This window comes from Haliotis cracherodii, unplaced genomic scaffold, assembly GCF_022045235.1.
Source record: "Haliotis cracherodii isolate W230 unplaced genomic scaffold, xgHalCrac1.p SCAF_24, whole genome shotgun sequence".
NCBI lineage: Eukaryota > Metazoa > Mollusca > Gastropoda > Lepetellida > Haliotidae > Haliotis > Haliotis cracherodii.
The window spans coordinates 2268101-2292755 of NW_027266280.1; the positions used below are offsets into that span (position 1 = coordinate 2268101).

The 24655-nt window shown below is 41.6% G+C and overlaps 2 protein-coding genes across 2 annotated transcripts; both read left to right on the forward strand.

Moving 5' to 3' along the window:
• The first annotated feature begins 6969 nt into the window (after positions 1-6969).
• LOC139472413 (UDP-glucuronosyltransferase 1A5-like) lies at positions 6970-14494 on the forward strand. Its single transcript, XM_071254888.1, has 2 exons — positions 6970-7008; positions 12467-14494. The coding sequence occupies exon 2, from the start codon at positions 12486-12488 to the stop codon at positions 13983-13985; it is 1500 nt and encodes a 499-aa protein (XP_071110989.1). The 5' UTR covers positions 6970-7008; positions 12467-12485; the 3' UTR covers positions 13986-14494.
• Positions 14495-21993: 7499 nt separating this feature from the next.
• Positions 21994-24083, forward strand: LOC139472438 (UDP-glucuronosyltransferase 1-2-like). The gene has a single exon (XM_071254917.1). The coding sequence runs from the start codon at positions 21994-21996 to the stop codon at positions 23512-23514; it is 1521 nt and encodes a 506-aa protein (XP_071111018.1). The 3' UTR covers positions 23515-24083.
• The last annotated feature ends 572 nt before the right edge of the window (positions 24084-24655 follow it).

Below are 24655 nucleotides of genomic sequence, written 5' to 3' on the forward strand. Positions count from 1 at the left end.
CTTCACAAGAGTCAGTTTTGTTCATTTCTGGATACATATTTTGAGCAAAAGTAAAACGAGATGCGATCACGTGCGCGCTATAACGGGGAGTTAGCGATAATTAGTCCTCGGCGATAACTGGTCGCTGACCAGTACATAGTGTGAGTGCGTGGTGGTTTTGAAACTGTCCCTATCTGTGACGGCGAGGCTCGAGTTTTCATCAAGAGATCGCGGAGGGAGTGCAAGGGTCGCCTGGGTGAGTGCGCTGGAGGGCTGCCAAGATCTTTGTATGCTTGTCCTTGATTGGCTAGTGCAGGGGATCCATGTGCTGTTTTTCTGATTCTGTAAAACATGTTGAGAACAATACCGAGGGTACATCCAAGTACGTACTCACGTTTTTGTCCTCGGTCTAGCCGCGATTGGTTCCTCCAGTCAAAGCACTGTCAGGTCATGTCCTGACTGTAGGACCCCATTTGGGCTCTCGGCTATCCTCGGTCCAGCGAGTGAGGGAGGGAGGGGCCACTCTTAGTAATGTAACAGCAATTTCACGGCGGGGGACACCAGAAATGTTGTACCCATGTAGGGAATCGAACCCGGATCTCGGCGTGACGAGCGAACGCTTAATCCACGAGGCTACCACACCGCCCGGCATCATTAGACAGCACAACATGGTGTGTACACTTTTAGAAGGATAACATAATTGTTGTAACGTCATAGGTGTGGACAAACAGGGTCGCTGAGGTGGCCTAGTGATCAACGCATTTGTTCGGCCCGGGTTCCCACATAAGTGCAAATTGTGAAGCACATTTCCGATGTTATCCCGTCGTGATATTGCTGTAATGTTACAGAAACCGGCGTTTACAGAAGGTAGGCAGTATCACCTATATTCCCAGTCATTTATTGTATAACGACCCCTACCACACTGTCTATGTGATAAACAGTAGGGGTTATTGACCTGTGGATATACACCACGCGAAGGGACAGTGTTTCCCAACTTTACGCATGTTAGGAAATCAACGCGTCATCCGAGGCCCACAAGATCAACGTTTGAAATGTACGCATTATTAGGCTGCCAAATTTACACTGAAAGAGCATTCGAGTCACTGTGAACATACATGACAGAAGTGTGTAAATATGGCCATCGTTTTCATGTATTGTCTAACGTGTGAAATAATCATAAACTCTGTTCACAGATGATACAGATTTAATAACTCTTAAAATCGTGTATGACAAGATTTAGATTAAGTATATATTTAAATGTTTCGATCATATGCCTGCGTTATATTGATCATTAATATATTGGCTAGGTAGTGTGCAGAGGTAATTTCTAACATATGGCGAGGTGATCCACTTTACCACAGATCGTTGACATTTCCCGTGTATGCTGAGTATTTGTTAACACTTAGCGCAGAGTCGATTGTACAATTCCGACTATAACATGAGCATATGTTTATGAATCACTATCAATAAGTAATGATGCCAGGTGTTCGCGAAAATGTATCCTGCCCCACCGGGGGCACCCGTCACAAACACATGCAGTGCAGTGCATAGCTTCGTAAGCTGTAAATACAAAAACATGTCGGACAGCTTTGACTACCATAAATGACTCGTTCTTAATGTAAATACAGAAAAATAGGGTCTGCAATTGCCAACAATTTTAAAGCCAATAGTCCATTTCGGAATCAATAGGATTCAAGCCCACTGACCTGTGATTCAGGACGTCGAGGGTTGGAAGGAGACAAGAAGTCTCAGCGAAACTTATCTGCCAAACAAGTACACGTTCGTTCAAAGGCCTATCAACTGCATTATTCTAACAGACATTAGAAAGTCACTATCTGTGATCAGCGCATCGTGTGTTCGATGAAGGAAATACAGCCTCTGTCTGCCCAGATCTATGCATGTTTACTGAAATCAGATTGACCAATGTTCTGTGATATAATTAATTACGGTACTGGAGCTACATGGCCGCCCATGGTTTCGAGGAAATGTCCGGGCCAATGTCAATGTTTTTGTGCTGAAAACACACACGCACACACACACACACACACACACACACACACTCACTCACTCACTCACTCACTCACTCACTCACTCACTCACTCACACACACACACACAGTCACACAGACACTCACACACACAAACACACACACACACTCTCTCTCTCTCTCTGTCTCTATGATGGGATACACATGAACGCTGGTGAATCCACGTCACACACACTAAGAACGTGTACACTACTTGAATATTAACAATATTACATGAATCTTACTGAGCAGTTAGTTTATGTCTTTATGCTTATTCAGCAATATTGAAGCTATTCAGTTTAAGTATATACTTCAGTGTGAAAAATTGAGTTTTCTGAAGTTGAGAAAAGTGACATTTTCATAGCAGTGAACATAACACTTGATTTGTCACTGATATGAACACACCACTTTATCGGATTTATTGTACATACATAATTTTAAACATTGTTAAACAAATACTTTTATACACACGATAAATAAACAGGCATAGTGATTTTATTTGTTCTGTATCGATTGTGGCAATTATCTTTTTAAATGTATGCATATTTGCATTAGTTATACATGTATTTGGTAGACATGTAATTCTAATTTGAATTGAAAGTAGCACATACAAGAAGAAAATGATATGCGTCCTCTATACCTCGATCACATAAAGGACAGTTTCTCATGCAGATATCGATGTTTTACAACCTACCTTCATTATTTCTAAACCGTAATAGCCCCACCTCTAAACCTCACTTAAATATTTCGAAGCTATAATTCGCTAATTGCATAAATATACTTTTCTGGTTGCCGATTATTCTTATTGGTTTTTCAGGACAATACCCTTACTTTTGCTACATTAGAAAACAGCTGATATTTGAATAAGAGTCGGTGGGATAGCCTAGTGGTTAAACCGTTCGCTCCTCACGCCGAAGACCCGGGTTTGATTCCTCACATGGGGAGAGAGAGGTGTAGCTTCATATGAAATACACGCCTAAAGTTAGAAATATAAGCAAATCTGGTCATGGCGTGCATTTCCTGCTGTATTTGCGTGTGTTTCCATGCTTTAAAATCCGGCTTTTGGTCCTGTGTTAGGTCAAGCACAAGCTTATCTGTCAGTCAATATCCGAAATGACTCTCGTGTGTGGTATCAGATGCGAGTGTCTAACATTGCGTTATGTCCCCAAGGAGGTTCATTCTCAGGACAACGACCCCCTGTGTCGTATGAAAACAAACTAGCAAAAAGTGAGGTCGTCGTCCGGCGAATATTTTAATCCGCCAATCTAGTTAAACAATGGGTATCGAGTGTTATTTTAACAACTCGAGCAAGTAAAAAAGTGAAAATGGATTTGAAACGACCGAAAGAAAGACAATAAGGGTGTCTTCTGTTGTTCAGCTCCTAGAAATCTTATCAGCTCAAAGATGTTGGGATGGGCTTTGCCGATGACTTTCTTTAAGCGTCCATTCCATCCCTCCAGGTGGTTATTGCCATAAGAAATGCAATATCTTAATACGTATTATACGTAATTACATTTGCATAAATACGTTTATCTCATACAGTAATCTAGTCTTTTTTACCTACAGTATCAATATTGATATTCTTATGAGGCCGTAATGCATACCTTAAAGTCCTGATTCACTGGTTCATGGTTATGAGGACTTGACTCTTTCGTCATGATGTCATTGACTGTCGATACTGTGGAACGACAGTCTTTGTTGGTGCACTTCCAAGAGATCCAGTCATTCCTCGTCCTTTTTCCAACTCGGTAGGTGTAGCCACCAGTACAAAGGTATCTACTGCCGCGTGCAGTTGGAAGAAACGTGTACTGTAACTGCACTGATGACAGACTACCTTACTTACTTACTTTGGAGATTTAACGTGCGCTTTCCGACTGATGCGTATTTTGATTTGGTAGATTATAGTGTTTTTAGATGCGTTTTATTAGTTCCGTTTTGATTAAGAATACGCCTAAGGCCTTGAAGTTTTCTAGTTTATTTTGTGGATTTAGTATTGCTTCTAGAGTGAGAGCCTTGTTTAGATTGAGGGTGGTTTGTAATGCGGTTCGATGTGTTAGGTAATGTGTGCAGTGGATGAGTGCGTGTTCTGGGGTTTCTAGTTGTTTGCAGTGTGGGCAGTTACCTGTAGTGTGTTTTTTTATAAAAATTTAGGTGGTTATTTAGGTTGGTGTGTCCTGTTTGGAGTTTAGTGATTACTCTGTCGATTTTTTTTGATGGATGGAGAATTTTTGGTTTGGTTTGTGGTTTGCTGAGTACTTTTTTGATTTGGCTATTTGAGTTTAGATATAGGTTATGCCATTTTTTGGTGATTTTTACTTACTTACTTACTTACTTTGGAGATTTAACGTGCGCTTTCCGACTATTGCGTATTTCGCACACGGGCCCGGCCAGGCCATTTAATGTGTTTCCGAAAGGGGCGAGGGTGGTCTGTGCAACCCAAGAGGGGGCTTTAGGGGTTGCTTATATAGAATTTGGGAATTTTGAGATTTGGAATAGATGCCGATGGGGTTGGTGAGGAGAACTAAGGGAGCTGGGTATGGTGGATGATTGTTTGTTTATGTGATTTTGATTTGGTAGGTTATTATGGTTTTAGATGCGTTTTATTAGTTCCGTTTTGATTAAAAATACGCCTAAGGCCTTGAAGTTTTCTAGTTTATTTTGTGGGTTTAGTATTGCTTCTAGAGTGAGAGCCTTGTTTGGATTGAGGGTGGTTTGTAATGCGGTTCGATGTGTGAGGTAGTGTGTGCAGTGGATGAGTGCGTGTTCTGGGGTTTCTGGTTGTTTGCAGTGTGGGCAGTTACCTGTAGTGTGTTTTTTTATTTTTTTTAGGTGGTTATTTAGGTTGGTGTGTCCTGTTTGGAGTTTAGTGATTACTCTGTCGATTTTTTTGATGGATGGAGAATTTTTGGTTTGGTTAGTGGTTTGCTGAGCACTCTTTTGATTTGGCTATTTGAGTTTAGATATAGGTTATGCCATTTTTTTGGTGATTTTTTGTTTGTTTACACTTTTAATTTCTGATTTTGAGATGGGTAAGTTTAAGCTTATTTCTGGGATTTTGAGGGATAGTTTAGCTGCTTTATCGGCGTTTTCATTACCGTATATTCCTACGTGGGCGGGTATCCACAAGAAGGTTATTTGTTTGCCTGCCTTAGTTAAGTCGTTGGAGCTTTTAAGTATTTGATTTATTAATTTAGGTCGGTTTTTGGTATTTTTGTTTTGGAGGGCTTGTAGTCCACTTAGGGAGTCAGTAAGTATTAGGATTTTTTGGTTGTTTTTGGATTCTTGATTGTGGAGGGCTGAGGCCATGCCCATTAGTTCTGCCGTGAATATTGATTGGTTATTTGGGAGTCGCAAGGATTGTGTGGTTTTAGTTGGTTGTGTGGTATGGACTCCGAAACCCGTGTGTTTGGAGGTCGGATCTGTGGATCCGTCCGTGTAAATGTGACACCAATTTGGCCAATTTTTGTGTATGTATGCTAGTGTGGTAGTTTTAGCTATGTTTGGGTCGGTTTGTTTATTTATTTGGCTAGCTAGTGTTGTGTCTATTTTGGGTATTTTAAGTTTAGGGGTGAAGATATTTGATTGTTTGCAGTTTTGTTTAAGATTTTTAATTTGGTGTTCATTTAGGTAGTTTGTTATTCTTTGGGATATTGGGGTAAGTAAGGGGTGTTTACGAGCTAGAGCTTGGTTTTTAGGGCTGATGTTTTGGTTTATTAAGTTTTGGATGAGAGGGTTTGATTGGGACGCGGCCCAGAAATTTAAGCTTAGCTGTTCCCTGCGTAGACTTAGTGGCATTTCTCCTGTTAAGGCCTGAAGTGAGGCGTAGGAGGTGCCATGTTGGGTGCGTGTAATGAGTTTGAGAGCCTGATATTGTATTGAGTCAAGTTTTTTAGATAGAGAGTTGTTTAGGGTGTTGTATATGGCGCAGCCGTAGTCTAGTTTTGATCTAATTAGGGATATGTAGAGAGAGAGGAGAGTATCTTTGGAGGCTCCCCAGTTAGAGCCAGTTAGGCATCTTAGGGTGTTTAGGTCTTTACTGCATTTAGTTGTTAGGTTTTGGATGTGAGCATCCCAGGTGAGATGTTCATCGAAACATGAAGATGTTCATCGGTGATTTTTTGCTTGTTTACGCTTTTAATGACAGACTTACTTACTTACTTACTTACTTACTTACTTACTTACTTACTTACTTACTTACTTACTTACTTACTTACTTACTTACTTACTTACTTACTTACTTACTTACTTACTTACTTACTTTGGAGATTTAACGTGCGCTTTCCGACTGATGCGTATTTCGCACACGGGCCCGGCCAGGCCATTTAATGTGTTTCCGAAAGGGGCGAGGGTGGTCTGTGCAACCCAAGAGGGGGCTTTAGGGGTTGCTTATATAGAATTTGGGAATTTTGAGATTTGGAATAGATGCCGATGGGGTTGGGGTGGAGAACTAAGGGAGCTGGGTATGGTGGATGATTGTTTGTTTATGTGATTTTGATTTGGTAGGTTATTGTGTTTTTAGATGCGTTTTATGAGTTCCGTTTTGATTAAGAATACGCCTAAGGCCTTGAAGTTTTCTAGTTTATTTTGTGGGTTTAGTATTGCTTCTAGAGTGAGAGCCTTGTTTAGATGACAGACTGCCATGTTTCGGAGATTTATAACAGAGTAACTGTTGAGTCAATCAGTTGAGTAAATGGTACTCACTAGATTATCAAAATCAGAGTTCACCAATTCAGTGAACACATTTCAGTTTTTGACACTAACCAAGGAGTTAATCCCCTCCTAAAACAACACCACACATCAAAGGCGTACCGGCGGTCGTCGTCCTGAGAATACCCCCCAAGGCGCCCCTTACCTATACTGAGTATGTTGTATAGATACCGATTACGCCCGTATGTAGTACATAGAAGCACGCGGTCGTTAGTTTACACACACTGAGGGAACGTGTCCTCACTCCAGCACTGACTTGACTGCATTGTGGGTAGTTGGGTGCGTGACACGATTCGGTGAGTACTAACACTCAGGAATGAGATTCATTCTGAAATATAAACGCAGTTGGAGGAGAACATAAAAGAACGAATTATTATCTTGATGACACTGAAGGTTAATGTTACATCGCATGCGACAACGTCGACCACAGTGCGAACTGTACATACGTGGAGACCCTCCCTCACATCGTATACCTCAACGTCCAACACAGCTGTACATACGTGGAGGCCCTCCCTCACATCGTATACCTCAACGTCCAACACAGTATGGGCTGTACATACATAGCTACTCTCCCTCACATCGTATACCTCAACGTCCAACACAGCTGTACATACATAGAGACCCTCCCTCACATCGTATACCCCCACGTCCAACACAGCTGTACATACGTGGAGGCCCTCACTCACATCGTATACCTCAACGTCCAACACAGCTGTACATACATAAAGGTCCTCCCTCACATCGTATACCTCAACGTCCAACACAGTAGGGGCTGTACATACATAGATACTCTCCCTCACATCGTATACCTCAACGTCCAACACAGCTGTACATACATAGAGACCCTCCCTCACATCGTATACCCCCACGTCCAACACAGTTATACATACATAAAGTTCCTCCCTCACATCGTATACCTCAACGTCCAACACAGTAGGGGCTGTACATACATAGATACGCTCCCTCACATCGTATACCTCAACGTCCAACACAGCTGTACATACATAAAGGCCCTCCCTCACATCGTATACCCCCACGTCCAACACAGCTATACATACATAAAGTTCCTCCCTCACATCGTATACCTCAACGTCCAACACAGTAGGGGCTGTACATACATAGATACTCTCCCTCACATCGTATACCTCAACGTCCAACACAGCTGTACATACATAAAGGCCCTCCCTCACATCGTATACCTCAACGTCCAACACAGTAGGGGCTGTACATACATAGATACGCTCCCTCACATCGTATACCTCAACGTCCAACACAGCTATACATACATAAAGGCCCTCCCTCACATCGTATACCTCAACGTCCAACACAGTAGGGGCTGTACATACATAGATACGCTCCCTCACATCGTATACCTCAACGTCCAACACAGCTGTACATACATAAAGGCCCTCCCTCACATCGTATACCTCAACGTCCAACACAGTAGGGGCTGTACATACATAGATACGCTCCCTCACATCGTATACCTCAACGTCCAACACAGCTGTACATACATAAAGGCCCTCCCTCACATCGTATACCTCAACGTCCAACACAGTAGGCGCTGTACATACATAGATACGCTCCCTCACATCGTATACCTCAACGTCCAACACAGCTGTACATACATAAAGGCCCTCCCTCACATCGTATACCTCTACGTCCAACACAGTAGGGGCTGTACATACATAGATACTCTCCCTCACATCGTATACCCCCACGCCCAACACAGCTATACATACATAAAGGCCCTCCCTCACATCGTATACCTCAACGTCCAACACAGCTATACATACATAAAGTTCCTCCCTCACATCGTATACCTCAACGTCCAACACAGTAGGGGCTGTACATACATAGATACTCTCCCTCACATCGTATACCTCAACGTCCAACACAGCTGTACATACATAAAGGCCCTCCATCACATCGTATACCCCCACGTCCAACACAGCTATACATACATAAAGTTCCTCCCTCACATCGTATACCTCAACGTCCAACACAGTAGGGGCTGTACATACATAGATACTCTCCCTCACATCGTATACCCCCACGTCCAACACAGCTATACATACATAAAGTTCCTCCCTCACATCGTATACCTCAACGTCCAACACAGTAGGGGCTGTACATACATAGATACTCTCCCTCACATCGTATACCTCAACGTCCAACACAGCTGTACATACATAAAGGCCCTCCCTCACATCGTATACCTCAACGTCCAACACAGTAGGGGCTGTACATACATAGATACGCTCCCTCACATCGTATACCTCAACGTCCAACACAGCTGTACATACATAAAGGCCCTCCCTCACATCGTATACCTCAACGTCCAACACAGTAGGGGCTGTACATACATAGATACGCTCCCTCACATCGTATACCTCAACGTCCAACACAGCTATACATACATAAAGGCCCTCCCTCACATCGTATACCTCAACGTCCAACACAGTAGGGGCTGTACATACATAGATACGCTCCCTCACATCGTATACCTCAACGTCCAACACAGCTGTACATACATAAAGGCCCTCCCTCACATCGTATACCTCAACGTCCAACAGAGCTGTACATACATAAAGGTCCTCCCTCACATAGTATACCCCCACGTCCAACACAGCTATACATACATAAAGGCTCTCCCTCACATCGTATACCCCCACGTCCAACACACCGCGCCCCCCGGCGAATTTATACCGGTACAGTTCCGCCCCTCTCGAAATAAACTCTCCCCCGACCTACGAAATACCCCCCCCCCGAATATTCCTCCTCTTTCTCCCCCCCCCCCCCCCCCCCCCCCCCCCCAACCGGTCGTTTTATACATACTTGTGTTTGGCTTTTGTTGGGATATAAGTGGTACAAAAGTGTTCTCCTATTTGTAGCTTCTACAGGGTTAGCTACCAATCAAACCCTAGAATATTTTCTCCCCCCGATTATTTATACAGACGTGTCATGCAGTTCAATAATTTTAGGTGTATTAAATGCTAATGCTATGCAGTGTCTGTGTGGTATTTTGTTATAGACCTAAATACTAGATAAGGAAATGTATGTGGTAAGAATGTGTTCAGATGTTTGTAGATTCCCGTCGTCTAGCTACAAATCCGGTGATGTAATTATGGTTGAAGAATTTTGAACTGAACTGTCCGAAAGTTTATATCTAACATTTTGGAATTGAATACAGTGATAAAGTCTTATATCAATATGTGGACTCATAAATATTGGTTTTATGTTTTAACGGAGATATGATATTTTCTTATGAAATATCGCGTAATAGTGTAATATCAGTCAATCGGGTGAGAAAACAGCCCAATCTTCGCTCTATATAAAGGACTATGTCAATCATTTTGCAAGTTGAAATGACCCCTGATACTTTATGAATACTTTATGACAGTTTATGGAGTAAACATCAATGCTGATTAGTCAACCGCTATGCAATTTTATTTTTCAAAGGAAATTAGGCCTTATTCTGTAAAATATCTAAATATACATTTAGTTACTTGTATGTGTGGGGGTGTTTAACGGAAACCTGGTTGCACCATGATATTCTAGCCACTGATACCATTTTCAAATCGTAGCCTGTATTAAGGAATATATTTCAGATCTTAAATCAGAGTATAACGGACAGTCTGAGCTGGAGGCGCGCGTGGATATGTTGACAGTTTTCACGTAGTTAGTGTTAAAACCGAATGTTTGCGAGGAATAATAGGATTTCTGAATTCAGTTACAACAGTAACCGTACATGTAATTGTTACATTAAGTCATTTCATTCAAATTTGTTTGGTATGATTATGTCTTATAATTATTTTAGGATGGAAGATACAGTTACCAAATACATTACGCTAAAATATCAATTCAGTATGACCATATTTCATAATCTATTTTTTAAAGTAACCCTCCTTACATTAAAGATATCTATTCAAAGAATATAGTACATAAAGACATTGCAACAAACCGAATAATCAGGGGGTGACTTAATACTAAGGGGGGCGCGAAATATATCCGCCCGAGGGAGATTTTATTTCAGAACAGATTCTCCGGGGGGAGAATTTGTACGGGGGAGAGTTTATACCGGGACATCGTCAACACTGCCAAGCACATTTGGAAATCCTAAATAAAGTAATTCATTAAATATTAGCAGTGATCTGAGCATACTTGTGGAACTGAAGCAGAGCAATGTAGTTTCATCACTTTTAGCACGAATACGGTAAAGTAAATTATAGCTGTCGCTAGTGTCGTGTTCTAAATTTAGATCAAAGTGGCTGCCTCCGGAGACTCGGGGAAAACACCGTATGTATCGGTATGTATCGATCTTAACGTGTATGTGTTTATTCAGAGTGTTATATTAATGCTCAAATGTGAATATTGGGTGTATTACTTACCGGCAATAGCATGGAAGGCACGTTTCACGTCATGTGATCTTTGGTCTGTCGGGAAAGCAACGAAGCGAGACGACAGCCTACAGAGTAGCTCATTCGTGACCAACTCGTGATATTCCGGGACAAGCCGAATAGCAACACTTGCCCCTCTCATGGCCATTATTGCGACCGGGTTCCGTCTTAGTGCAAATGGGCATTTCTAAAATAATTGTCAACTCGTCGCGTTAGGTTTCACATATATTTCCCCATATATTATATATATATTTCAGATGCAATTTAAAGTACATATGGACATGCGGAATTATACATTATGATTGAACACATTTAATTGTGCTTTGGGTATATCTTTTAGATGCAAGACGTATGTAAAATCAAAAATTATTTCTGAGGGATTCTTTGACGAAGAACTTGAAATCATACGTGCATTCTGATTGGCTTGTCGTATTTTCGCACAGAACATTCATAGATAGGGGGGCGAGTCTTCTTGCATGTTACGGAAAGAGGCGAGTGGTGACGAATGCAGAGTAGCTCTGCCACTCGCCGGACAGCGGGACACACCTGCCGGCTGTTGCTTTGCTGATACAGAACGACTGAGCAACTAATAAGTGAAAAGCCCCAGTGGCAACAAACTGAAGGAATATCAAAACCTGAATAATAGGTGGAAGAGTGTGGGAACGCTGAGTGGGGTGTGCCAGTTCATCACCGAGTAAGCCAACGATGAAAAAAATGGTAGAACGATGAAATCTATTTCTCAAAGAGCTCTTCGTCCTTGTACAGATCAAAAGGGTTGAATCGGTCTCGAAATGTCCGATGAATTGCTATTTTGTCCTTTTTAGCCCTTAGGCGACGCATGAGGCGAACAACCTCCGCCATCTTTCTTGCTACAAATTGTGTCTTAAGTCTATTCACGGGCAGTCTTAGGAATTAAGATCAAATTTTGTCTTAGACTTAAGATATTCTCAGTGATTGAGCTTCGCTATCCCCGATTTAAGACAGAATTTTGTCTTAAGTCTAAATCTTAAGAGTTAAGACAAAATATGGTCTTTAGTTAGTTTCATGATCCCGGGGCCAGGCCTTCGCGAAAAGGTGAGCGCATCTTGCCCAAACGGTGGCACCCGTCATAAACACATGCAAAGGCAAATCAATTGTTCACCTGGAAAAAAAAGCACGGGGACATGTGGTACAAGTCAAAATAGGGACATCACTGTCACTGATGCGTAAAGTTTGGAAATCTGAAGGGCATTAAACCAAACTCGCTCACTCACGCATTTGCAAGAACCCCAAACCAAGACTGAGTCGTTGTACAAATAACCCCTGTAACAGTAAATGCGGTGATAATAGCTTTCGTGTTGCTTATCTTTTGCAGTTCTTCTTCCACATCCGCTATGACGTCATCACATGTGCGTGTGTGTCTGATGCTGCTTGGTCTTCCTGGGCTGGAGGCGGCCAACATTCTATTCTTTATGTTCCCATCTTACAGTCATATCAGCGGGCCTCTGGTGGTGGCGAGGGAATTGGCGGAGCGAGGTCACGTGGTATGGAATGCTCTTCCAACAGAATTGGCCAATCACAAGGCTCTACAGTCTCCCGGAGTCAGCATCTTACATTACAAATCACTGGACAACTTCAACATTGAAGAAGAGATGCACAGATATGTTGAGTCAAAGGATATGTCAATGATTTTTGATGCAAGCAAGAAAGCATGTGACTTGATCTTAAGGGATGGACAGCTTCTAGGACATATGAGAGGAATGAAGTTTGACTTGATAATATTTGATTCCACGCCTTTACCGAAAATGTTAACTATCCTAGCCTATAAGTTAGATGTACCTTTCGCATTCGTAGCTGCAGTGTTTGAACCTCAAGCCAGTCGTACACCTTTCAACCCTTCCAGTACTCCATTCCCTATCTACCCATGGTCTCCAGAAATGAAATTCTCGGCAAGATTTGCCAACGTCCTATTCATGTTAGGTTGGTACATCTATAACCCTTTCTCCTACTATGGAGCTGTCGCGACCTACGCCCCAGAGAAGCCTGACTTGACCTTGGAGGCTCTCATTGCTAAAGGTTCCCTCTGGCTTATTTCACAGGAGCCCCTTGCTGATTATCCCAGAGCCACGTTACCTAATGTGAAACACATAGGATCTCTATCAGCAAGCAATGTAAATCCACTTCCGGACAAATACAAGAAGTTTATGGAGGTAGCAAAAGATGGTGTGGTCATCGTTTCTTTTGGAAGTAATGTGAAACATCTCCCAATTGGTGTCGCCAAAAAACTCGTTGATGCTTTTTCACGTACAAAATACAGGTATATTTTCAAGACTGATGAGACAATCAGTGTAGGACCGAATATTCTCTTAACAGATTGGATGCCACAGTCGGATTTACTCGCCCATCCGAATACTAAACTGTTTATCACCCACTGTGGAGCCAATGGTCAGAGCGAGGCTTTCTTGAACGGAGTTCCAATGATTGGATACCCGATATTTGCTGAGCAGCCTTCTAATGCATTGAAACTGGAGTACTTTGGATTCGGCCTCAGCATGGATATAGAATCGTTTACTGTGGAGGATTTAGTATCCAATATAAATGAAGTTATCCAGAATTCTTCCTACTCACAGAAAATCAAGAAAGCTGCGGAAATCACGAAGCTTCGAAAAAGAAGTCCCAAAGATGAAGCTGTTTACTGGATAGAACACGTTCTCACATATGGCGGCGCCCATCTGAGGTCGTATTGTCAGGACATCCCGTTGTATCAGTATTTGTGTCTGGACGTCATCGGGCTTGTCGTATTCTTCCTCCATGTGTGTATTTTCCTTATATGGAAGTCGTGCGGCTACTGTTATAGAACTATTGCTCATAGACCAAAGGAAAAACTTCAGTAATTCTTCACATTTGTTAGATTACCAATTCTGAATAAATGACGAATAACTGTGAAAACGCCGAAACCTAAATATAAATATGTTCACCTGTGTTACATGCTAAAGTACTGCCAGAAAGCAAGACAAAATATTAACTCCCTAAGATCTTTAGGTTCAAATAGTTATCATCTTCATCCAATTTCAAGCGTGGCTCAAAATGATACTCAAAACCAGCCTTTATGGATGTGAATCACGCAGTAAACTTTCGAAAGAGTGCATGCTCTGTAATAGGAAGGCTTTGGAATATGACAGCCACATTATTTTACATTGTGAAGCGCTTATATCAGAAGGAAATGCGTTTTTTCTTCTCCCATTGACTTACTTGACGTTCAAAAATATGTTTATTTTGAAATGCAAGACGAAAGAGATATGTTACCATTCTTATTTGGGGCTGAAACAAAATTTTCTCACAATCTGGATCAACACATCTGGGAAATTATCACATAATCACAATCACTATCACAATTCACCTCGTATCTGTACAAACTAAAGCATCTTTTGATATATATCTTTTAGTGAATATCTGTCTTCGTTTAGGTATCTGATAAACTGTGTGTAATTGTAAATATGTTATGTCTTTTTTTATTGTGTTAACCGCGTGTAATTGAATATATTTTCATTCTTATCTTCGGAATGACATCTGGAGGAAATTAAGTCTCTCTCTCTCTCTCTCGCTCTCTCTCTCTCTCTCTCTCTCTCTCTCTCTCTCTGTGTCTCTCTCTCTCTCTCCCTCTCTCTCTCTCTCTTTCTCTCTCTCTCTCCGAAAGTGATATCATTGCAAACACACCAACACTACAATGTTGTACTGATTAACACCACAAACTAAATACCCTTTCAGGTGTACACACATCGACCTACAATTGTTTGTGTTATCTCTCTCTCTCTCTCATCCCTGACTATAGGGTTGTTTTCTTGGACTTTATCTGTTTCCACGTGATCGAGATGCAATACGAACACACCGAGCATGTTTTGCCTGAAACATACTTTCCATTACCATTGCATCAATCCGACTACATGTTACGCATTAAGGACGTTGTTGCTGTACTGATGGTATTCACGACATAATCTCTTGCAGATTCTATTAAATTTAAAAGTCAGAGTAGATTTCCAAACAAAGGTCAGATATATATGAAGCTACGACTTTTGAGCGCAGAGCACTGATACTAGTCTATGACTTAAACGGCGAACAAACCTAAGCGACTGGCCACGTCCATGTGCGGTACTACTGTACCAGCAATACCAAACACGTGGACGCTGACACCATGTTGTGAGGCCATTACCACAATTAACTTGTCAACCGAATATATCCCGGCAGATAAACGCCGAACACCGATTACCCTATGACAAGGTTGGTCCGACTGAGAACGCATCAAGGGCAAGGTCACCTGTCACAGCAGGACAAAGTCCAGCCCACTCGTCACCTCTCGTCCCTTTCCGTAACCTGCAAGAAGACTCGTCCCCCTATCGATGAATATTATATGCGAAAATACGACAAACCAATCAGAATGCGCGAATGACTTCTAGTACTTTGGTCAAAGAATCCCTCAGGAATAATTGCTCTATTTTACACATGTCTTGCATCCAAAAATATACCCTAGATATTGTTAAATTTGTTCAATCATACTGTATAAATATCGTAAGTCCGATGTGTTTTAAATAGCAGCTGGAAGATATATGACATGGGAGATATATACGTGAATCATTACTCAACGAGATGACAATTCTTTTAGTTATCCCCGTTAGCGCTTAGAGGGTCACGAGTCGCAATTCGGCTTGTCCCGGAATAACACGAGTTGGTCCCGAATGAGACCAGCCGAGTTACGAAAGGGAACAAAACACACGAGGGACCTATACGGTGTTACGTACGGTAACTGAAAAAGTAAGGTGAATAAAATTTAAATGGTAACTTTTAAGGTTGAGTTAAAGGGGTTAATTGTAAGTGACATGACCACATGGAATCAGCTCACTTTGATAGTTGAGTGAGCCTTTACGATGGGTGGCTGGACATTTCTAAGTCTCATTACAAAAGGTGTATAGTGCATTCTTAACAGATTGTATGTATTAAGTAAATAAAAGCGACAAAACGCTATCCATATTCAATACAAATCTCTGCTAAAAGCAGAGTCGATGGTACGATCCCGACTATATCATGAGCATGTGTTTGTGAATCCCTATCAAATAGTGGTGACACCAGGCGTTCGCGAAAAGGTGAGCGTATACTGCCACATAATTGCATCGGACATAACTTTGGTCACTGATGCGTCAAATTTGGAAATTTACTCCATGTGTCTACCATAAAACTTTACTGAGGCCTTGAATGTTGAGGCCTTGAATGTTGAGGCCTTGAATGTTGAGGCCTTGAATGTCGAGGCCTTGAATGTCGAGGCCTTGAATGTCGAGGCCAAAGGCTGGAGCTGCTGGACTGTTGCTCGACATGAAGGGAAAGTTGACTATTGGAAAGTTGAAGTCATCCCTCTTGTCATACAGCTTTGTGGAGAGTGTTTTGTCACTCTGGATCGAATACTTGCCATGCTTCCGGGCTCAAGGAGAACCAAAAACACAACCAAGCAGCATCTGTCTGCAGTCAGCACGCAGAACACAGACCAAGAGGCTACCCTGGGACCAGGCAGCATCTGTCTGCAGTCAGCACGCAGAACACAGACCACGAGGCTACCCGGGGACCAGGCAGCATCTGTCTGCAGTCAGCACGCAGAACACAGACCACGAGGCTACCCGGGGACCAGGCAGCATCTGTCTGCAGTCAGCACGCAGAACACAGGCCACGAGGCTACCCGGGGACCAGGCAGAATCTGTCTGCACGCAGAACACAGACCACGAGGCTACCCGGGGACCAGGAGTGGGATGGCCTTCACCCCACCCCCCCCCCCCCCCCCCCCCCCCCACCCCCCCCCCCCCCCTTCAGTGTCATAGAAATAAACACAGTACGTGTGCACCGCGGTGCATAGGAGGCATGTCGTTATTTCAGTCAGCGTTACACAAGGGCCGCTTACCACAGGGGCGCGCTCACGTCTCTGGTCTACCTTTGACATATATACAACTACGAACGTTCACCAACACACGACACCTAGCACCGGCTACACCTATTGCCATGCCAGGTTTGATAAACTTACATCATAAGCGACTTGTCATGACATGAATAAATGAAATTTAGTCTTTTGTAACTTCAAATACAAACACCCGTCCAACAACTTTATCAATATTTGGTTTGTGGCAGCGTTCAAACAGGCCCTGATATGACGAGTTGGGAAATCTAGGTCGGAAGCACAATCATCTATGTCAATTGTAGGTCTGTGCGAGGCGACATCACACCCACCAGCAGGAGTCTTTACCCTGGACGAGACACACGCGAGGTTTCACGGTAGGTCAATGTTATCGTATGTACTTATGTCTAGATACGAGCTATCCTTGAGTAAAGACAGACATAAAGACGTTATTAGATCAAACTATGTTTGTGTGGCAGGCAAGAATTAGCAGGTATATAGTCTTATGTCTTCACTGATAATGAGGGGGCACGGGTGGCCCAGTCGTCTAAGGCGCCGCGATTCGCTGTGCAGAGTTGCGTCCACTGGACACGCCAGAAACCTATGATTGTGGGTTCAACTTCGAATCCCGGTTCACCCCGATTATGTTTCTAGGTTTGTCAGCACCAAACCCGTGCTCGTGGGTTTCACAGAAGTGGTAAACGTCTAAAACCTGCATCACTTCCGTTTCCTCCCACATTAAGCTGACACGCCGTGATATAGCTGGAATAATGTTAAAAGCGGCGTTAAACCCAACTCACTCACTCACTCACTCTTTTATAATGAAATAACATCCCACACACGTAACCAGTGTCTGGTCTTTATTTTCTTTCTCCACAGTCCCGATAATAGTTGGATGAATACGGATAGTGGTAACTGGTCGTTTGGCCGATCGAGAGTATGGGCAAAGTTCAAAATGATATTCGTCTCGTGACGCAGACGTGGGTCTACACACACGTGTAATGTTGAAACAAATACATAACTAGACAGACCTACTGCATTAATGTGCATTGGCAAAGATATTTCAAAAGTTAATCCGGTGCTACGGATTGGGATTTAAACTAACACGAATAATAAGACTACCGTGCTAAAACAGCAGTGTTACACTTTACGAACATGGGCTATATACTCTCTGTCACAATTCGTCCCTGCATTTGCGCAAAGGGTAGAAGATGTTCTCGAAAGATTTAATTCCGGTAGCGTACGCCATTCAAATTGCCATAAACGATGATGAGCTGTGTTCTCCCATGAGTTGTGATGCCACCCCATACCATTACACTTCCAACCCCAACCTGACGACGTTGAGTAAGCCAAGCGTCGCTGAAACGTTCTCCTGTACGGACGCCTGTAGACCCTTGCACGACCATCACAACTGTCCAGATGAAACCCGGACTCATCTGGGAACAGCTCTACTTTCTCAGTTGGGATTCTGAACATCAGATGCTACCTCAGATGCTGTCTACACCAACGTGCCTGACGGTGACGGTGAGTGAGTGTGTGAGTGAATTTGGCGTATCGCTGGACGTCGGTCGGATGTTCTGCTCCCTCGACCGGTTGCGTACGGTCTGCCACTAATTGGTCACAACCCAGGAATTGCCCGAGCTGTTAATGCGACAGTTTGGTATCGACTCGTCAATGCAGCAACTGAATGTGGTTGTCTTGTTGGTGTGACGTCACACATAGGCGACTGGCCCGTGACAATTCATGAGTATTGTCCAGTTCTAGATGATGTGTGTCGATGAACATCAAAAGTTATGGCAACTCCGTTTTGCGCCATTCCTGTTTGCAGCATACCCACGGCGCGTAGGCGTTGATTTTCGGCAAACCGGAGCATTGTGTATGCGTTATCTACGGTTAAACAAACGCGTTTTTGTGAGCTCCTGGTGACTAAACAATCAGTGTTTTTCTTTTCACATTACGGAAACACGTGTTTGAGTATCATGCTCCCAACAAACACGCAAACATCCAAATTGTGCGCCTTGCATGAACATGCACATGCTATTTGTATATCACGACCTTAAAAGTCGAGGAGATGCTTTATGAATATATATGGAAAGATGAAATGTTTCATTTCAGATTAAATTTATTTTGTATAATTGATATGAAGCACAGTTACTTTTTCCGTTGATATAGAAGCATTTTTATTTGCAATATTCATCATGAGCAAATTACATCTTATTCGTTTCTGAATTCCTTCATATATTCTGTAATGGAGTTTTCTTGGCTGAGCGGTCTTGCAATCACAGTTGAGGTGTGTGGCCTCTCTGTTGAAAAATGGTTGTCTTTACACCCTCGAGTTAATTAATTGTGTAGTGTATAAACACAGTATGGAGAAAAACACAGTAAAGCCCGACGTGATGCCGTGAGTGGTAACAATGGACGATCTGATATGTTCTGGGGTTAAACATATGGTATGTATTTAATATAAGTCTCGCTCAAGAATATTTAGATTAATCTGAAATCATCACATTGCATTTATAGAACTGTAGACAATTTGGAAAATACTAGATTGGATTTGCTCAATCGGAGATTTTAAATCACAGATGTGTATCTCGGATTGAAACGGCTTATTTTACGGCCGCATCACCGAGGGAATCTGCTATACATTGCAACGTGAAACTTTCTCAACCATGATCGCTTGGCAGTTTGAATGAATGATATGTTCAATAGTAGGAAGGAATACGCAGAGCTACATGTTACATAAACACGTCAGTGTTCACGTAAATATAAATGTACACGTTAATGTTTCACGTAAACGTAAACATACACGTTGCCGTTAACGTAAACGTAAATGTACACGTCAATGTTCACGTAAATGTAAATGTACACGTCAATGTTCACGTAAATGTAAATATACACGTCAATGTTCACGTAAACGTAAACATCCACGTGGCCGTTAACGTAAATGTAAATATACACGTCAATGTTCACGTAAATGTAAATGTACACGTCAGTGTTCACGTAAATGTAAATGTACGGGTCAATGTTCACGTAAGGTAAATGTAAACTTCAATGTACTTGTTAACGTCAACGTTCACATAAGGTAAGTGTACACGTTAATGTTCACGTAAATGTCAATGTACACGTCAACGTTCACGTAAGGTAAATGTACCTTAAATGTGTACGTAAATGTTAATGTACATGTCAATATTTACATTAACGTAAATGTACACGTCAATGTTAACGTAAATGTTAATGAACATGTCAATATTTACATCAACGTAAATGTACACGTCAATGTTCACGTAAGGTAAATGTACACGTCAATGGTAACGCAAATGTTAATGTAATGTCAATATTTACATCGACGTAAATGTACACGTCAATTTACGTCAGGTACATGTACACGTCAATGGTAACGCAAATGTTAATGTACATGTCTATATTTATATCAACGTAAATGCAAACGGCAATATTCACGTAAGGTAAATGTACACGTCAATGGTAACGCAAATGTTAATGTACATGTCAATATTTACATCAACGTAAATGTACACGTCAATGTTCACATAAGGTAAATGTACACTTCAATGTTAATGTTAACGTCAACGTTCACATAAGTTGAGTGTACACTTCAATGTTCACTTAGATGTAAACGTACGGGTCAATGTTCACGTCAATGTAAATGTACACATCAGTGTTTATGTAAACGTAAATATACACGTTGGCTTTAATGTAAAAGTAAATATACACGTCAACGTAAATGTAAATATACACGTCAATTGTCACGTCAATGTAAATGTACACGTCAGCGTTAACGTTAACGTAAATGTTAATATACATGTCAATGTTAACGTAAACATAAATGTACACGCCAATGTTCACGTAAATATAAATGTAACTGTCAACGTTCACATAAACGTAAATGTAAATATACATGTCAATGTTCTTGTAAATGTAAATGTAAATATACACGTTAATTGTCACGTCAATGTAAATGTACATGTCAGCGTTAACGTTAACGTAAATGTTAATATACTCGTCAATTGTCACGTCAATGTAAATGTACACGTCAGCGTTAACGTTAACGTAAATGTTAATATACATGTCAATGTTAACGTAAACATAAATGTACACGCCAATGTTCACGTAAATAGAAATGTAACCGTCAACGTTCACATAAACATAAATGTAAATATACATGTCAATGTTCTTGTAAATGTAAATGTAAATATACACGTTAATTGTCACGTCAATGTAAATGTACGGGTCAATGTTCATGTAAGGCAAATGTACACTTTAATGTTGATGTAAACGTCAAAGTTCACGTAAGGTAAATGTACACGTCAATGTTTATGTAAACGTAAATGTACACGTCAATGTTCACATAAGGTAAATGTACACGCCAATTTCACGTAAATGTAAATGTACACATATATATTCACGATAGGTTAATGTACACGTCAATGTTCACATGAGGTAAATGTACTCGTCAATGTTCACGTAAACGTGAATGTACTCGATAATGTTAACGTAAATGTAAATGTACACATCAAATGTTTACGTCAACGTAACTTTACATCTCAACGTTAACGTTACGTAAATGTACACGTCAATGTTCATGTAAGGTAAAGTACACGTCAATGTTCACGTTAGGTAAATGTACACGTCAGAGTTAACGTAAACATAAATGTTTACGTAACGTATATATACACGTCAGTGTTCAAGTAACGTAAATATACACGTCAATGTTACGTAAATGTCAATTTACACGTCAACATTCATGTAAGGTAAATGTACACGCCAATGTTCACGTAATGGTAAATGTACCCGTCAACGTTCACGTAAGGTAAATGTACACGTCAATGTTCACGTAAGGTAGATGTACACGTCAACGTTAACGTACATTTAAATGGAGACGACTCAAGTGGCGTCTGGTTGACAATGTCACGAACAATTTCTATCTGTCTTGCAGACATCTCTTATCCAGGATGGGGGTACTTACCACAAGCTTGGCCCTGCTGTTGTTGCTGTTGAGTCTGCCTGGGTTCCAGGCCGCCAGGATTCTCTTCTTGTACTTCCCTTCCTACAGTCACATCCGGGGCTCTCTGAACGTGGCCACTGAGCTAGCTTCGCGTGGTCACGTGGTATGGAATGCTCTGTCAACTGAACTGGCCAATGACAAGAGAATGCAGGCACCGGGAGTCAACATCCTCAAATACGAGTCGGTAGATGATTATGACATTGAAGGCGAGTTGATGCAGAAGACAATAAACGGTTACTTCGAAGGCGGCTCTGCCCCCTTTCTCTTTGGGGAATTTACGAAAATAGGTGGCAGGATGTTACGAGACACGAAGTTGTTCTCGCGAATTGTACACCTAAAGTTTGATTTGATAGTTTTTGAGGATAACCCGTTACCAAGAATGTTGCCCATCATAGCCTACAAGTTGGACATCCCCTTCATCTTCATGGGGATGGGAGTTGAACCCCAAACCAGTCGTACCCCCTTTATTCCATCTGCCACTCCGAACGTTATTTTAGGGCTGACACCGAAAATGGACTTTGGGTCACGTGTAGTGAACACGATCATGATGGTGATGAGGTTTGTTTACGACCCGTTCACCACTTACAGACCAGTCGCGACCTATGCCCCGGAAAAGCCTTACATTTCCATGGAATCTTTGACCGCTAAAGCATGGCTTTGGCTTCTTGAAGTGGAACCGTTTTTGAACTACAGAAGTGCTCTTCTGCCAAACGTCAAGCTGATCGGTTCGTTATCTACAACTATACCGAAACCTCTCCCCGACAAATATAAGAAATTTATGGATGAAGCCAAAGAGGGCGTGGTTATCGTCTCTTTTGGAAGTAATGTAAAAAGAATTCCAGATGAAATCTCAAGCCGACTCCTGGAATCCTTTTCTCGAACCTCATATAGATTCATTTTCAAATCAGAAAAAATTGCAAATGTTGGATCTGATATCCTTGTGACCGACTGGATGCCGCAGTCGGATCTACTCTCCCATCCCAAGACCAAACTTTTTATAACCCATTGCGGGGCCAATGGTCAAAACGAGGCTTTCTTGAACGGAGTTCCCATGATTGGATTCCCGATATTTGCTGAGCAGCCCTATAATGCCAAGAAGTTAGGTTACTTTGGATTCGGTATCGCGATGGATTTGAAAACGTTTACTGTTGATGACTTGGTGTCCAACATCAATGAGGTCATTCAGAATTCTTCCTACTCACAGAAAATCAAGAAAGCTGCGGAAATCACGAAGCTCCGGGAAAGAAGTGGCAAAGACGAAGCTGTTTACTGGATAGAACACGTGCTCAAATATGGCGGCGCCCATCTGAGGTCGTATTGTCAGGACATGCCGTTGTATCAGTATTTGTGTTTGGACGTCATCGGGCTTGTCCTGTTCATCCTCCATGTTAGTATTTTCCTCATATGGAAGTCGTGCAGCTATATGTGCCGGAGATGTCGTCAACAACCCAAAACAAAACGTGAATAAAAAAGACGACCTTATTCAGTCTCGCTATGTACCATATTAAAGAAAGGAGCCGACGGGTGGATAGGAGTCAAGACAACAAAATCACAAAACTAGTCCCACAGATAGACTCAATCAGCTGAATCGGTCACTCACATAAACTTGTCATCACTGAATGCTCTACAGTGTTCAGTTTTCTGGATGCATCAGCTGAGAATGTTCTAACTGTTTGGAAAAGAGAGACCTCAATTATGATCATTGTACCGCCCTATACTGACGAAGAATTGGGTTGTTTTACGCACGGCGATTTACTCATCATAACGGACTGTTTTTGTTCACATTTCGGATTATTTTATCGTTTCATTTCTTTTTGGAGGACACAGACAATATGTTTACAAAACAGTTCACATACAATCTTAGATACATACAAGTTACAAAGCATTATGTATATGATAATAAGAATAAAAACTATTCCATGTCAGGAGAGCAGGAACTTATTGGAATTGTAGAAGTGGCTTATCCGAATAGATGGTGACAAAGTGACCAAACTACCAAAAACAACGAACTCGATGTTACATGAGTTGATTATTTCTTGTTTGGTGTTGTTTTGTAATATTATATGGTCTATAAGATGTAGAAAGTCTCCACTCTAGTAGAGTTCATAATTTGGCTATTGTGCATCTTATAGGAAACATTGATAGACTCTAGGTGCTGCTTTGGTTTGTCCTTTTTATGAATATACGTTATTAGCCACTGCTTTTGGCTTACTGATATTTCTCCTCTTTAGAAGCCAAGATATGATCGTATCAGATATTTGTAAAGAAAATATGTAGAATTCTTCAGTAGATGCACTTTGTTCGCTTTTCATCATTTTTTAAAGACGTTATTCTTAATGTAACTCATCTTCAAGATTTAACTGTTGTGCTGGGCTTATTTTAATAATAATAAGTTATATAATTCAGTTATATGTCCGTCCTTTGTTTCCAGCTCAACTGTGGCCCTATTCAGATAGGTTCTATTTTCTGAGGGTAAAAAGTATGTAATAAGTTGGCTTTTCGCCCTTTTCTCTCCATTAATCCCGAAACTGAGATCGCATGATTTTTACATGATGTATTTCTTCTCTTTCGTTATTTGCATCTTTTAGTTTCTTCAATATTTCATTTTT

What these genes read in the sequence shown, in the direction of transcription:
- LOC139472413 (XM_071254888.1), top strand. Translation starts at nt 12,486, where the DNA reads ATGACGTCATCACATGTGCGTGTGTGTCTGATGCTGCTTGGTCTTCCT.
- LOC139472438 (XM_071254917.1), top strand. Translation starts at nt 21,994, where the DNA reads ATGGGGGTACTTACCACAAGCTTGGCCCTGCTGTTGTTGCTGTTGAGT.